Below are 16,843 nucleotides of genomic sequence, written 5' to 3'. Positions count from 1 at the left end.
AAAGAACAAAATTTGTCTTTTTAACAATTAGTGAGTCTTCATCAATTTTTGGAGATTTCTCTAGAGGTTTGAAATTTGCCGTGTGTTGAACTGTAGGTTTGGGTTTTTCTGACTGAGATGGGATCCTTTTTGCAGCTTCAGCATAAGTTATTCCAAGCTCAAATTTCATTTTTTTTATTTCTTCAGACCTTTTGCTTGCTTCACAGCCGCGATAAGCAGCAGTATGTTCTCCACCACAATTACAGCATTTTATTTTAGCTTCTTTTCCACATTTACCATATTCATGTTCTCCTGCACACCTTCCACACCTCTGTTTCCCTTTACAAACTGCTGCAATGTGTCCGAATTTTTGACATTTGAAACATCTCAATGGTGGTGGATTGTAGATTTTGACATTGTAACTGATGTAACCGATGAATACTTTGCTTGGTAATTGCTCTTCCTCGAATTTAATTAGTACAGATAAACTGTCAGATCTTTCTCCGTTTCTTGTTGTTTTTAACCGTTTTACTTCTTTTACTTTTGCACCGCTTATGTTTTCCAGAATCTCTTTTTCAGAAATTTTCAGAGGAACTCCTCCAATGACTCCCCTGCTGATCTTTTTGTTCTCCATTAGGCTGCACTGAACTCTTATCCCGTCAATTTTGTTAATACGTATTGCTTTGCCTTGCTGGGCGCTGTCTCTGCAGTTAATTAGCAGGTCTCCACTGTACAGAATTCTGGCACCTCTGACTTCTCCAACAAGTTTATTGATGGTTTTTGTTAAGTGAACCGGATTCCAGTTTGTAAAAGAGTCTGCCTGATTAACGACTTTGAATATGACTTTGAATTCATTTTGTTGTGCTGTGGAATGTATGGATTGATCATCACTGGATTGTTCTGAACTAGATTCCCCTTTAACTGATCTCTGTTTTTTCCGCTTTTTCTCATTTTTTGATGCTGCTATCTTCCAACCTTCATTGTCACTATTTCCCTCTTCCATCCCACAAGAATCGCTTCCTGTTTCCTCACTACTCACGGCCCAGGACATTTCTCCACAAGCAGAGCAGCTTCAAAACACGCGCCATGCACCAAACGACCAACGTTCCTCAGCAACAATCTTCCGCGGTTTCTTCTTGTTCTTCTGTTGTTCTATTTCTAAACTTCAGCCTGCTTCTTTATTTTATGTCTTTGATTACCAGACAAACTGATTAATCCAGGTGTGTCTGACCTCGGTAACCATGACAACATTAGCCAGACACACCTGGATTAATCAGTTTGTCCAGTAATGAAAGACAGGAAGCAAAGAAGCTGGCTGAAATCATGGAAGTGATGGAGTTTGGCGTATAGTCCATTTCCCCTCCAGAACACTAGGTGGCGTTAGACTCATTCCTCCAGAGCGCTTCACAGCCAGAGAATGATGCCTCCAAAACAGGAATTTGTGTGTATGACGGTTTGCTTTCATTTTTTCCGTGCACTACTAGGCTAGTTTTATAAACGTTTCTTTCCCTACCCGTAATAACTGGTGGAGCAGGAAATATGAGCAGGTACCGTGACGCCTGATGGTCCTGGGTTTCTGAAAAATCTACAACTTGAGGTGAGTTCACTTTTTTCTTGCTAAATTCATCCATTTGGGCAATTAACTTGTGATTTGATTCATTCCACTTTGTGTACGTTGTTTTTAAGTTGAAATTAATTCACTTTAGCCGACACTGTACCTTTAAATACGTTCATTTTCGAATGACTGAAAAATAAACAAGCCCGCGTGCGCTTATTTAGTTGTTTATATTTAGACGCCAATATACCTTGATTATTGTTAAATAACCTCAACTGTAAACATCAACAGATGAATACTTTGTTGGCAGAGTTAGGCAACATATTTAGAACCAGCTGGTTAGTAATTTCCTCCTGCATTTATAAAGCTGTCTGACAGGTAAATGAAACTCATCATCATAAATGTGGCTTCTGTACTCATGTTCATCTAAGGTTAATCAGTTTTTTTTCATCCAATGAACTCAAAGGACATCCTTTCAATGATAGGACCACACTGAGCCATGAGAACCAGAGGTAACAATCCATCAACTGCAGCTTCTGAAGCTTTCTCTGGTTATTTTGTAGTTAAGACTTTTTTTAAATGTAGTCACATGATCCTATCCTTGCATTGTCTTTCAGGCAGGCCAAAAAATGAATCTAAAGAGATGGACGTCTGCACTAAGATCCCGTCTCCATCTGCAGAAGTGTCCATTTTCGATCACCTCCCCCCTCTCAATTTGTCCACTCTTAAATCTGTACCAAATACACCTAAGAGAGGCAGGGGAGCAAGGAGACGGATACAAGGAGGCAGCTTGACTTCAACACCTGTCCGTAACTCCTCCACATCCAGCACATTACCCTCCTCTACTGAAGCTGATGAAGAGAAGCTGGAGTTCACTGAACACATTACTCAAGCAAAGGTGAGGGGTGAACCTTGTTTTTTACAGACTGGTGCTTTCTCTGCAAATAAGCGTACTGTATACATTGGAAAAATGATGTAGAAAGAAAGTAAAAAATGTCTTAGATTAACTGTATTTACCCTTAATTTGAGGAGGGAAATGAGATAGTTTGCCAATGGACTGAGTATTTTTACTCTTAAAATAAGATAATTAGATAATATGCACTTGAAGTAAGACAATGCAATTGTGTTTTCTTCTTTTAAGTGTAAATTGTCTTGAGCGGTTGGCAAGATGTCTCTTTTACCTCCTCGATCCAAGAACAAATACACCTATTTTAAGTAAAAAACAACTTATCTAGATTTAGATATTTTTCAAGTGTAGTTTTGGAGATGGACATTCCTTTTGAAAAATTATAATAGATTTATTTTGTTCCCTCAATTAATTCATCATACTAATACCATACATGTTAATGTGATGCATTTGATGTTCTTTAGGAATTCCATAAGGGTCCATGGTGATATGAATTTTTAAGTTCATAGTGTTTTTTAGTTGCATTTATTGCAATAAAGCTAAAAGTCTTAAGAGGTTCTAAGAAACATTTACAGGTGTTTTGGTAAAAAGAGTATCCCTACAGATGACAAGCTGTGCTAAATTAAAATGTAGGATGCTAAAGAAGTTTGAAATTTCAACTCCAAATCTTTTTTACTTCTTTCGCTTTTGCAAACCGATATTTGACATTAGAGCTAAACAAAAAGCTAAACTGTGTTATTTAGTTTCATCCAATGTTGCGATTTTATTTAGATTTTCCTTTGTACTACCCACAAGTATGTAGATATTTAACTCCAGGCTTGCATTCTTTTCATGACTTAGAAAGCTTGCTTGTCTCCGGTTCATTGTCAGAGTACTTTACTGTTTATTGAGCGGAAAAATTCTTGCATGCATGGATATCCATGCTAGCTGCAACTCTCCCATTCTGTATGGTAAAAGACCAGCTTTAAATGTACTACAGCCAGGTAAAGGGCTAATGCGAGAAGGTTGGTGTCTCACTCTTTTTAAATGTAATTTGACCAAAATGATTGCGATCTTTTAAAATTGCATTTTGTTCAATTGCAAATATAATTTCATTACCTTTGATCCTAATATAAATGATTACTCATGGCAGGAAGGAACGAAACAAATACTTTGCGGTTCTTGGTCATCCTTATATAAATATAGGCTAAAATTGGCATTGGCAAATCAAAACTTAAAAAAACAGGGGATTAAAAGTTAAACACTTTGTTCAAATGTAATCCTCTTTTGTGTATTTGCAGACTGTAGAGGCAGAATCGCCACGGCCCAAGCCAAGATGTCGAAAAAGGACCTACCCTGTTTCTAAGCCAAAACAAGGTAGACGAACACAAGCTCCAGAGCAAACTAAGGCAAACGGGACTGTGACCAAGCCTCGGCGTGGTAGGAAGCCAAAAAATGAGACTGAAGATGTGAAGGAAAAATACAGTATTCAGCCATCCAAACGCCTAAAGACTAAGCTTGAGCTTCAGAAGCCTGATGCACCTGAGCAAGGTAAAGTCTTGTTTGTCTCAATATGATTGAAAGAAATATCAGTTGACAATAAGTTATTTTTGCATAGCACTTTTGTCTGCTTCAGATTTAAATTGCAGTTTACTATGAAGTGCTTTTTATATAATTATTTTTAGAGGCATGCTGCAATGTTGCTTACCTGTAAATTTTCGGGATACCAGAATCCCCTCTAACTCCTTTATCTCATTTTCTCTCTATTCCCAAAAAAGATGAGTCTTTGTTGTCTTCAGATCTGTCAATCGAACTGAGTCACTATGAGGAACAGCTTCCCTCTCTGTCCATGCAAGAAGATGAGAGCGAGGATGAGGAGGAGGAAGAACTGCCAAGCTTCTTGATGCAGAAAGTCAATAGTGAGGAAAAAACTACAGTAACTTTTTAAAAGAACCGAATCTGGTGTCATTTTATATCTTTTATTTATCTTGTATATTTATCTTATATCTTTTATTTATTTTATATCCGTTGTCTTTCAGAACCTCCCTCTATCACAGAAGGAGCGTTTGTTTGGGGCAAATGTAGAAATTACCCTTACTGGCCTGCATTGGTAAGGGATACTATATGCAACACTTTATCTTAGCATCTATTTAATAAGACTATTTTCTAAATTGTTATCTCACAATGGTTTACTGTGGTTTGGGATAACTTCTACTGACAGATCCGGTGTGATGGAGTCTGGAATAATTACACCCCAGTCTGGTGGCGCTTAGGGTCACTGACCCATGCTGCTTTAACTTTAACTTTATTCTGTCTGCCGTTTTCAGATGTAGCCTAAATATTTCTACATCAGATTATTTCCCAGTGCCTCTATTCACTGGGAATTGTATCAGGCCCTTCTGCAGCAATCCATCAATCCATATAGTTTCTCTTCTCTGTAATGTGTATATAGTTTTTTGAATTTACGAAACTTTTTTTGATTTATTTTTTCTTACTTTGGTATACTTTTTACTAATAACTGACCAGAAATAAACCTGTCTGATGCTTCAATGTGACATTTATTAAAGTGTGATGTTTTCTGTGCAGGTAAAAAATGTGAACCGAAAACAGAAGAAAGCAAGTGTGATGTTTGTTGACCAAGCCTTCACAGGGATTCAGAATAAGAAAGGGTAAGAACAAAATAAATCTGCTTCTCTGTTCTCTATTGGAGCTTTTTGCCAGATAACTTTTTCTTATAATCATACACATCACGATCAGTTGAACATTGATAACATTACAGACTTTATCTTTCAACCACCGTTTCTGTTCTTGAAGGTTCACATTGCCTCTGAAATCTTTGATACCCTTTGACTGTGAAGAAGCAGATGAGCTGATGGTAAGAGGTCTCTGCACTGCTTGTTTGATTCATGAAGACTGTTTTCCTGACAATGATGGTTTGTTTCCTTTCCCAGCAAAAAGCCAAAGAGTTGTATGAGGCTGCAATTACGTGGTCCTTGGAATTTATAGAAGACTACAGAATCCGTATTGGTTAGTAGGAATAATAGTGCTATTATTCTGTACCCTTTGACTCAAGTATTAACTTAGTTCTCAGTTTGTTGGTTCAAAGTCTGAAATCGGGTCCAAAACATGGAGGAGACTGTTTAATTCTGTGACAGTGCGGTGTTACCAGTGGCCTTCAGGTTTGCTAAACCTCTAGGTATAAATATAGTGTTCGTAGTGGCTAAAGGTTTGAGTGTTGCTTTTACACGCTTGAATTTCTACCATACAGAATGGGAGAGTTGCAGCTAGCATGGATATCCATGCATGCAAGAATTTTTCCGCTCAATAAACAGTAAAGTACTCTGACAATGAACCCGAGACAAAAACAAAAATGAAGCATATAAGGGAAAAGATTATAAGGATAAAATTATAAATTGAAATGAAGAGAAATAAAACAAGCAGCATGCCAAAGTAAATTGTTGAGTTACTGAACGTAATCCCTGGTTCTTTGATAACGGACTGAGGTGTTTCACTGGCCTGACCAGCTATAAATGCTCCCATAACATCGCATCTGTCAGTGACAGACAGTTTGAGCCGTGCCCGTGGCTCCACCCATCAACCATTATCGCAGCCAACCTACCAGCCTCAACTCATTCTAGTTAGGTTTCTTTCCGTGCCCATGCAAGAGGGGATGTGTTGGTAAAACCCCTCACTCTATTATCAAAGAACCAGGGATTACGTTAACATTCTTTTTCTAACTTAGCTCGGTGTTTCACTATAGGAGATTTGTCCCACTCCGGATTGCATGATTACCCTGAAGCCATGCATGTTTGGAATCCCAATCCAGGCCTCAGGTGGACCTTGAGGCCCCTACTCCTAGTACTTTGTGCACTAGGGATTGCTGAGCCACATCCAGCCTGTCAAACCTCATAAATGTGTACACTGTAGTCTAACTGGCTGCAGTACAGATGTCCTTAACTGACACACAAAGGAAAAAAGCCCATAAGGTGGCTATAATCCTGGTAGAATGGGCACTCATACCTTTAGGGGGTTAGGTGAGCCTGCACACCTATATGCCAGGGTAATAGTCTCCACAATCTAGTGTGATAATCTTTGGCGGGAGATGGTTTTGCCCTTATGAGCAGTAGTCCAGGACACAAACAGATGGCCAGCTCTTCTAAAACAGGCTGTCCTGTCCACATAAGCTCTTAAAGCTCCTGTTGGACATAAGTAATCAAGCTTCTGCTGAAGTGAAGGGGGATGGATGGAATGCCAGCAATTCCACCATTAAACACCTGTATGATGACTCCAACACCTTTGGCACAAAAGCAGGGTTGGGTCTCAAGCACACTTTGGACAGCCCTGGTGCCCGCTGTAGCAACCCAGTCTCATGGGAAAATGTACCCCCACTACGTTGGTCCACACTGCAAAACGTAGTGGAGGTACATTAATGGCCATTTTTTTGTGGCACTGTTACATTTCTTCTGCCTATACGCTTTCTATTGTTTTACGTCCTAGTCACGTGACTTTCAAGATTCCAGCTGGGAGAAGAAAAAAATATATATAGATGGCCGACATTCGCTCATTTTTTTGTGGAAAGATTAATAACTTGAGTTTGTTTTTGCATTAAAATTAGTTTTGATTACATTTCTAGTGAGAAATGTATAGTTTGTTGCCAGAATATTTACTCAGGGAATGTACATATTCACTTGCTTGTTCGTTTCTTGCAAAGATTTTCAAGATAATGTGAAACTGGAACGTTTTGGTATAAACATGGCTGAGATTTCTCTAACTTTTAATGGGAAAATCAATAATTTCAATCAGTTTCTGCATTTAAATGGGTTTTGATTACATTTATAGCGAGAAGTGTAGGGTTTATTTACATAATATTTACTTAGTGAGCATACATAATCACCCGCTTGCTAGTTTTTGCTACGGGTTTTCGGATCTCGTCAGGATTATGTGAAATTGCAACGTTTTGGTTGCTACCCATCGCCTAGCATTTAGCTGCCGCCCCGATTCAACATTGAATTCTTTGTGATTTAACTCCATCTGACGGATCAAACCCTCGCCACTGCGTGCGTTGCGTCTGAGGTTGATTTTCAGATCAATGCATTACGTCGTGGCATACGGGAGAAAATAATGTTGAAAAAATTATCATGGGTTAAGATCGGATGTGTTTTATTTGGAAATCTACCGGATCCTTTGTGCATTTAACTTCCTGTTTGGTGCGATCTCATTGATGGGTTTTGACCAGATTTTGACCAAAGAGGAACTCAAAAAAACCAAAACAATTTAAATACACAACCAGCATATCTGGAATCAATGACAGAGAGCGACTGGGACCAGAAGTTTATTAATTTCTCCCCATTGATTTCCATTCAAAATGTTTTCGGTCCCACGGGCTCACTGGAAGGGGCGTGCATACCGCCACCTACTGTTCATGAGTGTGTAGCAACATTGTTTTACATCTATTAAATTCAATTTTTTATTTTGTATTCTGAAGATAAATAAATAATGCTTTCCTTAATCTATAAATATCTTTTATATTTCCTTTATTTCCCAATAATCCTTTAAGACTCTATTCTTGGCCTGTCCTTAACACATCCGATCTTAACCCATGATCATTTTTTCAACATTATTTTCTCCCGTATGCCACGACGTAAAGCATTGATCTGAAAATCAACCTCAGACGCAACGCACGCAGTGGCGAGGGTTTGATCCGTCAGATGGAGTTAAATCACAAAGAATTCAATGTTGAATCGGGGCGGCAGCTAAATGCTAGGCGATGGGTAGCAGCCAAAACGTTGCAATTTCACATAATCCTGACGAGATCCGAAAACCCGTAGCAAAAACTAGCAAGCGGGTGATTATGTATGTTCACTAAGTAAATATTATGTAAATAAACCCTACACTTCTCGCTATAAATGTAATCAAAACCCATTTAAATGCAGAAACTGATTGAAATGATTGATTTTCCCATTAAAAGTTAGAGAAATCTCAGCCATGTTTATACCAAAACGTTACATTTTCACATTATCTTGAAAATCTTTGCAAGAAACGAACAAGCAAGTGAATATGTACATTCCCTGAGTAAATATTCTGACAACAAACTATACATTTCTCACTAGAGATGTAATCAAAACTCGTTTTAATGCAAAAACAAACTCAAGTTATTAATCTTTCCACAAAAAAATGAGCGAATGTCGGCCATCTATATATATTTTTTTCTTCTCCCAGCTGGAATCTTGAAAGTCACGTGACTAGGACGTAAAACAATAGAAAGCGTATAGGCAGAAGAAATGTAACAGTGCCACAAAAAAATGGCCATTAATGTACCTCCACTACGTTTTGCAGTGTGGACCAACGTAGTGGGGGTACATTTTCCCATGAGACTGGGTTGGCTGTAAACAGGCCGGGCTGACTGAAAGAATATGCAACTCACTTAAAATCTTAGCTGGTGTAAATGACAGGCCCAATGAACCGGACTGCACCAGACAAAACTGGACCACGCTAAACTGGTACTAGTTCATCAGTAGGACTCGACGCGGTTCAGTTCTGGCTCGGTTCTAAGACAACAAAGAGCGCATGAGCAGACCAGGTCTTCTCATTACAGTTAGCCTCCGTAATCATGAAACTGCAGACATTCATAAAAAATACAAGCTTCCCTAACTTGCCACACGATTTCCAGTGAGGATTCTGCTTAGCAGTTTTATGAACCACAGCATCCGTTGTCGTTTCCTGCCTCTGTAAGCCCTGATTAAACTGTCAATTTTTGTATCCAAGTCTTAAATGTTGACTCTGTCAAGTAAGTTCACCAAAAGGCTGCCTTTTTCGCCAGACTCTCCGCAAACCACGAAATATCAGAATGATAACAAAAACATAACTTCCGGAATTTTACAGGCGCTGCCATGTTGGTTTGCTCGTTTCCCCCTAGAGACCAGTAGTACCGTAGATGGTCATAAGGTAACCAGCTCAGCATGGTTAACAGATCCAAGCTCGGTCCAGACTCGGAACAGTTCGGTTTTCAGAAGGTAGTGTAAGTGGGATAAAAAGTTAAAAGCCTCTAACTCCTGTCTTCTGAGGGTACTTGTCTCTCTTTTTCTTTTCCAAGGAGGGGGTCAAATAGACCTTTTGTCAGGTCATAAGTTGCATCCATAATCTCAGCCTTCTGGGAGTCAGCAGGCCTGATAGGTTTAACCATAGGCCTCTTTCCCCTGAGAAAGCCAGACCCATAACACGACGACAACCTTCAAAATGTTTGCTGGGGGCCGGAACAGGCATTATCAAAATGTGCCTGAAACTGCTGGCTAAGGATAGTTTTAAATACAGTAAGATTTTTCTTCACACCAGCATGACACCCAGTCACTCCCATCGGTGGTCATTAAATTTAGTGTTGCCTTGGTGTGCAAGCCAAAACCATGTCGGACTCTGTAACCATCTACCAGTTTTAGTCCATGAGGCAGACACCCTGTCTACTTTTAAGGGTAGGCTTAAAACTTTCCATTTTGATGAAGCTTATAGTTGGAGTGGCTCAGATTATTCTGAGCTATCTCAATAGTTATGCTGCTATAGGCTTAGACTGCTGGAAGACATAAAGACCCCTTCTTCATCATTTTGTTTCATTCTATCTCTATTCTCCAACTCTGCAATATTTGTTTGTTCAATCTCTAACCTTATGCTCTCTGCTTTTTCTCATAGTAGCTTCATCTGTTCTGTTCTTGTTTGGCTGCAACACCATCCTGCAGATAAATATCAGCTGGGCTGCTGCCATTAACACCTTTGTTTATAGATGTTGGAGCTTGGCCTGTTTTTCAATGTAGTCCTGTTTCTGGCTGTGACTAACTGTATGTGCTCTTTGGGAGCTGGCTTGGAGCTTGTCTGCCTGGATGTGTGTTTCCTGGATGGGGTGGCCTGTGGAGCTGGTTGACAGTTGCCTTTTGTATCTCTTTCTGTATGTCTGCTCCTGTCTCCTTGAACCCCAGGTGGCCTCGGCAGATGGCTGCCCACAACGAGCCTGGTTTTCCTGGAGGTTTCTTACTGTTGAAAGGGAGTTTTTCTTCTCCACTGTCGCTACAAGCATGCTTGGTGTGAAGAATTACCTTCAAGTCGATGAGTCGATGTAGCTGGTTTTCGTTAGAAAACTTTGAATCAGTTTTACTGTGTGATCTGGTTCAATTTTCTCTCTAACGTGCCTTGAGATGACTTGTATTGTGAATTGGCGCTACATAAATGAACTGAATTGAATAATGGATGGTAGGTGGGGCCACGTGCATGGATCAACCTGTCTGTCAAAGACAGAGGTGATGTCATTGGAGCTTCCGTAGTTGGACATGCCAAGGCGATTCCCATAGTGAAACACCAAGCGAAGTTTGAAAAAGAACTTTACTATAGAGAAATACCCTAAGAACCTAATGTTCGCTTAAAGAAAATGTGGGTTTTGTCATTTTTTCTGTCTGTAGATTTAGCAGTACTACAGGATCCAGTCTTTCTAAGAGCTGTGGATGCGGCAGCGAAAGCCCAATCTCCCATGTTACATAAGGCTGAAAAGTTATTACCTACCGTAGAAGTAGGCAGCTGCTTTTCCTCTTACGTATTGCTAAGTAAAGATGGAAAGGGTTTTTAAATGAAGAGGGCAGCAGCTTAGTCAGTAAAACTGGGTTGAATCTACAAGGGTACCTTGATTATATATTTTGGGCTTAAATGTGTCTGTAAACACTTTTTTTTTTTTTTACAACGAAATTGATTTTAGTACCAGAAATTGTTATATGTATTATAAAAGAATGATCAATGGACAAGGCTAACAGTAACCAGAAGGTTCCATAATTGCTATTCAATGTTGAGTTTACAAGAGAGATGAAAGTTTAATGTTTTCATGTCCAACAATTTGTTTAAGGCATTGAAGGTATATCCTAAGGTTAATTGTACCAAATGCAGCTCATAAATAAAGGACCATTAGGATACAGAGTGAACAGCCTCTGCTACCGTTACGGGCTTATTTGTCCCTCTCAGCAGGGCAGGAATCAGACAAAATTATTCACAGGTCAACCTTAAGGTTATTTATAGCTGTTTCTCCAAAACTTTGGAGATGGGGATTTATGGAAATATGAAGCAATATACACGTTTTGTCTTTATTTGACACATAACTCAAATGTGATTTTCTTCTTTAAATTTGTAGCAACTGCTAATTGCTTTTTCTTCTCTGTGTTTCAAGCATGCGGTTCATTTGCAGGCTCTTTCATTGAGTACTGTAATCATGACATGAGTAAGTTGTTTTTGTTTAGTTTTTTTTTTTTTGTCAGTATATCAGACACTAAAGCCTCAATAAACATGCACACTCCTATGAACTTGGTATTTCTAAATTATTATTTTTCTCCCTCTGCTCTAGGCTACCCAGTTCGACGGAAGTATCCACAGGCAGCGTCGGATAGACTAATGATCACCAGTGATATAATCATGGAGGAACCATGTGGAGATCACAAGGAGGATGGTGTTGGTAAGGAGCAAGAAGCCTCCACATGCTCAAAGAGACTGCTGCCAGACCGAACGCATGCTGCCCATAACCGAGCTAATGAGAAGCTGGTCCGTTTCATCGTCAAGAAGCGCATGGTGGAGAAACATCTTCTGGTAGGGTTCTTCCTGTTGCTTCTTATGTAGCGGGGGGTTTTTTGTATCCTGTTATATCAGATAGGGGTCCAAGCAAGAAGTAGGTGAGCCGTTTACTCTTACAGGATTATATAGAAGTTGGTGTTGTTGTCTTTTTTTTTTTTTTTTTATGTTCTTTTTTTAAAGGTCCTATATCATTAACTTTCAAGCAAGATGGTTTGTCATGAGATTTGTGAATTCAAAAACTCTCAAAAATGCATCTTACCAGTAGAGGGCAGAAGCATTCACCTCGATACTGAAATGTTTCGGACCAATGAAATGCAGTGACATGTATGATGTCACACATCCACCAGAGGCAGAAGGCTGAAGCAAAACAAACGGTTTCATCTGTAATACCCACCATTTCTTTTTAAAAAAACAAGCCAAAGGATGGGATTTTTCCTTTGTGGATGGGAGGTTGCTTGCACGTTTCACCCGATCAGATCTGGTTAGACTTTGATTTACCAGTTAACTCTGCTAGTTGTGAAACAAAACAAGCTGCCACTCGCTAAAAACTTGACATGGGAGGCAGATATCCAATCGGCTCGAAGAATTCTACTGAACGTCCCTGCAGTTTGCGAACACTAGATCGATAAGTGTAGTTAAATTTGAATTCTAAATGGTATCTGGCTTATGCTAGGTTACCTTTATAAGCCTTCTAAAATCAACTTTAGGCATGTATATGATAAAATAAGGCACTGCGGTGCCTGCAGAGGATTATTTCAAATTAAATACTTTCTTCCAACCCAGGAAAAAAAGTGGCCTTTAATGTGATACTGCCTCTCCCAGTGTGGGTGCCGCCCATTTAATGATGACACATAGCCGCTGGTGATTAGGCCCCTAACAAAGTTTATAACCTCTGTGTTAAAAGAGCATTTTGTGTCAGGTTTGAGCAGAAGTGACCACCCTGTGCCTCTCATCACTGCTCAATGATTGGAGAAGGTGGGGGTTTGTTTATCATACAGGTGCCCCTCCCTGTACTGGAGGTGTTTATGATTTTGTCCCTAGAGTGGGCGGGTGAGGACGGCTCTATTTAGGATTACTGAGATGAGCATAAATCAAGCAAAAAAGGACACTTTGGGCATGAATTTGGTACAGAAATAGCTCTATTTCACAATTAAAAACACAAAAAAGTTCATTTTTGCATGATATAGGCCCTTCAAAACTCATCATCATACTACTCCTATGTTTCTAAAGTAAAGATCTGTATAGTAGAAGAAACAAAACATGAAAGGAAGCCCACAGCATCCCATTTTCCTATAAATCAAGGTAGATATTATAGATCAGCATAATACAAATCATATGTGTATTAACTGATTTCATCTTCAACTAAAAACCATTTGAACTGAAAATAACTATTCTGTTGAAAAAGTGTTATATGTTATACATTTAATTTAAATACAAATGTTTGTTTTAAGCAGCAGTAGGAATAAGTGTTGGTTCTTCTCATACATTAAAACAATTGAACATTGTTGAATTGCCATATATTAGAGTGGGAAACATCATTTTATAGATCATAACATTTTAACAATGGATTTTGCTAGTATATTTCAAATGAAACTTGAACTGGAATGAACAAGCTCAACCATTTTTCTAAATCTACCCTGTTAATCCGCTTGCAGGCTGTGATCCAGGGGCAGCAGCAGTCTCGCTGGCTTCAAACTTTTTTAAGTTCCAAACAGAGAAGAGTGGTGAATGTTTACTTGGAAGACGATCAGCAGTTGGACCAGGTCTACTGGTACCTAAATGAGCTCTATGCAGAAGCTGTGGCCAAATCCCCATGCCTGGCTAAGGTGAAATCAATGGAGCGTGTCCCTTTTGTTCTAGATGTTCTCTTACCTGAGGTAAGAAAAGACTGATACATTTTATTGATTACATTTTTATATTCCAGACTCTTTGTTTTTTGTTTCCACTTATACGTTTGCCTTTTTATGTAGGCCATCATCTATGCTATTGCTGGGGTGGACAATGTTTCTGTGAAAAAGGCGGAAGAAAAGTACCTGAGAGGGCGGTGTATTAGTAACAGGTAGGTTTTTAAGTATTAAAAAATCATACAAGGAATCATTTCTCAGCCCTGTGTTCAAACTGATGAACGTCCTTTTCTTTTTTTTTTTCCAGAGAAAGACAAGAGTTTGACTTAATGATTGAGCGACAGATGAGGAGAAAGTCGCTGCGCCAGAATACAGCACTTGAACTATTTTCTGACTCTATTGGATCAAAGACTGGGGAATAGAACAATCACTTTTTTTTTTTTTTTATTCTGTTAATTTCTTTACAGTAATGTAGCCACAACATCATACCCTGCAAAATAGTATAACCACATCATCACAGCTGGTCTTTAATCAGCATTACCATTTAAAGCATTTACGTTTAAGTTGAAAAAGGGAGATGCATTTACCTTCCTAATTGAACTCTTCTGACTACTATTAAAGCCAAATGGTTTAGAGTTTTGAGAAAAGTACTTGTTTTTCCTAATTGTGCTTATGCAAAAAAGAATAATCATGTAAATACTTGCTGGACAATAATTCCTGTCACTTTGAAGATTTCTGTCCAGGGAGTTGTATAAATATAATTTGTAGTTTTTCTTTAAAGAGTTTTTTTGGCTCATTTTAAATTTCATTTAGAAGAACAGATGGTCTTCGTAAATCAAACCTTTTCACTTTATAAGAGCTGAAAGTGTTCTCTTTTCCTTCGGGATAAAAATCACATAAAGTGTATCTATTTTAGCAAGATGGAGGCAGGAAAACTTAAGAGGATAAACCATACATGTAAAAAAAAAAAAATAGCTAACTTACAACTGAACCTTAGATGAGGCTTTAAGAACCTGCATTGTTTCTTTCCACATTGACCCTTAAGCCCCAACTCTTATCTGTGGGTTTTGTTCAGATGATTCTTGATTTATTTTTTGTACTTCTAAAGTATATCCTCTGCAGTTAGCAGCAATATTCCAATACATGGAAAGCACCACTTCCCTCAAAGAGTGTGGTGGGTTGTTTGAATTTCCTCTGCATCTGCTGCTGCACTCTATATATGTGAAGCAGTTGTACAAGACTGTGCTAATTAAGGACAATGTCCCCCCTGAAAGGTCACTAAGCTGACTTTGGTGTTGGTTTACTTTTAGTCCATATATTCTAAGTTGACATTTTTGGTTTTTTTTTTTTATCTTTTTGTATATATTTTAAATATGTGTCTTGGTTGAATAAATGTTACATGGGCTGCCCATTTACCGGCTTGATGTTTGTAGAAGGCTATTTTGTGTCATTATGAAGCTTAAAGCACATGTCATCAAATCATGTGAAACTAAACAACAAATTCACAAAATGTTTTTCACATATGAATCATAACACTGACTTGGACTCCCATATAAATGACAGATCACAGACTTCACCTGGCTGCCATGGAAACAAGAAACCTGGTGATGTCAGCAATACCAAATAATGTCATAGTTCTTTCATAGCTTACATACAGCGACATGCAAAAGTATCTTCATGTTTTATCATGTGACATTTATATTTTGAGAGGAATTTTCTGTGATACACAAGGGGGGAGTAAAATCCTAATGGTGTGATTACATTTGCATCCAATGCCCTTGTCAGTCTTAATTGTTTTTAAATACAAATCAGTCTTTTATGATATTTCTATGCCAGCTATGCAAATGTAGAGACTAGACTGTCTGTTAGACATTTTTAATTCTTGCCAGAATTTCAGAGCACCATTGTTGCTTTAGTCATTTCTTTAGTGTCCTGTTGAAAGGGAAACAAAATCAACTGTATTTTCTTTTGCAAACACTTGACAGTATAATGAAGTGTTTACTTTATGGAATTTTTATCTATACAGTTAAAGCTACTAAGTGTTGCGGCTGTAAAGCCACACAGTTTGAAAAAGTACGTGGTTTGTGAACACAACTCATCTTGACATTAAAATGCTAACTGCAGCATACTGTATGTCCTTTTGACCTTGTCAGATATTACTTTGAATTTGTTCTCATGTTTGTGTGCCTTGAAAAAAAAAAAACTATATATATATATACATATATATAACGTTTTACAGCTAAGCACTACCCAGATTTTGGGCTTCTGCTCATATAGGTATTTTGGGTAATAAAAGAGCAGATAGGAGGCTATTAAAAAAGAAGACATTGATATGCCAGTACAGTTATCTAAATCTGAAGGCAATGGTATAGGTTGGAGAGAAAAGAGGAAGATAAGGAAAATTAGGTGGGATAATGAAATAAATGGAAGGCATTTGTATAGGTTACAAAATAAAGTTCATATAGTAAAGATTAGAGGAATAAACAGGAGGAAGGAGATAATTATAAATAGAATAAGAACCGGTGATGTTTTTTTTTTTTTTTTATATAAAACTCCTTTAAAGATTTCCTTTTAAGATCTTGCTGGTTTTTGTAGTTGGCACGATACTGTAGAAACAATGGAACATGTTTTTATAAGTTGTAGAATATATGTAAATCAAAGAAGTGAAAAAGCTTCCTGGATGGGAAGCGAAACGTCTTCAAACTTGGAAAAATTCCAGTGGATTGATTTTATACTTTATTGGTATAAATCAAAGGAGATTATTAAAAACAGAATTGGGTTTTAATATGGAATTAGAATTTGAGAATGTGGTTGATCAGTTAAATAGTATTGAGGGGGGGAAAGGTTTTTTTTTTTTTTTTTTTCTCGAAAACACTGGGATCGTTATAAGAATTTGAGGAGTAGATATTAGGATCCAATAGATGGCAGTAGTGCAACAATGGATGCAAGCTGCAGTAAGAATCTAAAGAAGAAGAACCACTACCCAGC

General features: G+C 38.2%; 1 protein-coding gene across 2 annotated transcripts; it reads left to right on the top strand.

Moving 5' to 3' along the window:
- Positions 1 to 1,368: 1,368 nt before the first annotated feature.
- Positions 1,369 to 14,520, top strand: LOC119787305 (PWWP domain-containing DNA repair factor 3A-like). 2 transcript variants are annotated; one of them, XM_038291093.1, is made up of 14 exons: positions 1,369 to 1,576; positions 2,001 to 2,046; positions 2,152 to 2,432; positions 3,722 to 3,971; positions 4,220 to 4,339; positions 4,460 to 4,530; positions 5,007 to 5,089; positions 5,235 to 5,295; positions 5,372 to 5,447; positions 11,614 to 11,664; positions 11,788 to 12,026; positions 13,667 to 13,888; positions 13,982 to 14,070; positions 14,163 to 14,520. In XM_038291093.1, the coding sequence occupies exons 2-14, from the start codon at positions 2,034 to 2,036 to the stop codon at positions 14,275 to 14,277; spliced, it is 1,671 nt and encodes a 556-aa protein (XP_038147021.1). In that variant the 5' UTR covers positions 1,369 to 1,576; positions 2,001 to 2,033; the 3' UTR covers positions 14,278 to 14,520. The 2 variants fall into 2 exon arrangements, with proteins under 2 accessions (XP_038147021.1, XP_038147020.1); XM_038291092.1 differs by having other exon boundaries at positions 4,199 to 4,339.
- The last annotated feature ends 2,323 nt before the right edge of the window (positions 14,521 to 16,843 follow it).

This window comes from Cyprinodon tularosa, unplaced genomic scaffold, assembly GCF_016077235.1.
Source record: "Cyprinodon tularosa strain WSP-4 unplaced genomic scaffold, ASM1607723v1 ctg293, whole genome shotgun sequence".
Lineage (NCBI taxonomy): Eukaryota > Metazoa > Chordata > Actinopteri > Cyprinodontiformes > Cyprinodontidae > Cyprinodon > Cyprinodon tularosa.
This window is presented reverse-complemented; position numbering and strand designations above follow the sequence as displayed.

Bases quoted from the DNA above. Each gene is read 5' to 3' on its own strand.
- LOC119787305 (XM_038291092.1), top strand. The intron at 4,531-5,006 runs GTAAGGGATACT...TTTTCTGTGCAG, and splicing joins ACCCTTACTGGCCTGCATTG to GTAAAAAATGTGAACCGAAA. The intron at 5,448-11,613 runs GTTAGTAGGAAT...CTGTGTTTCAAG, and splicing joins AGACTACAGAATCCGTATTG to CATGCGGTTCATTTGCAGGC.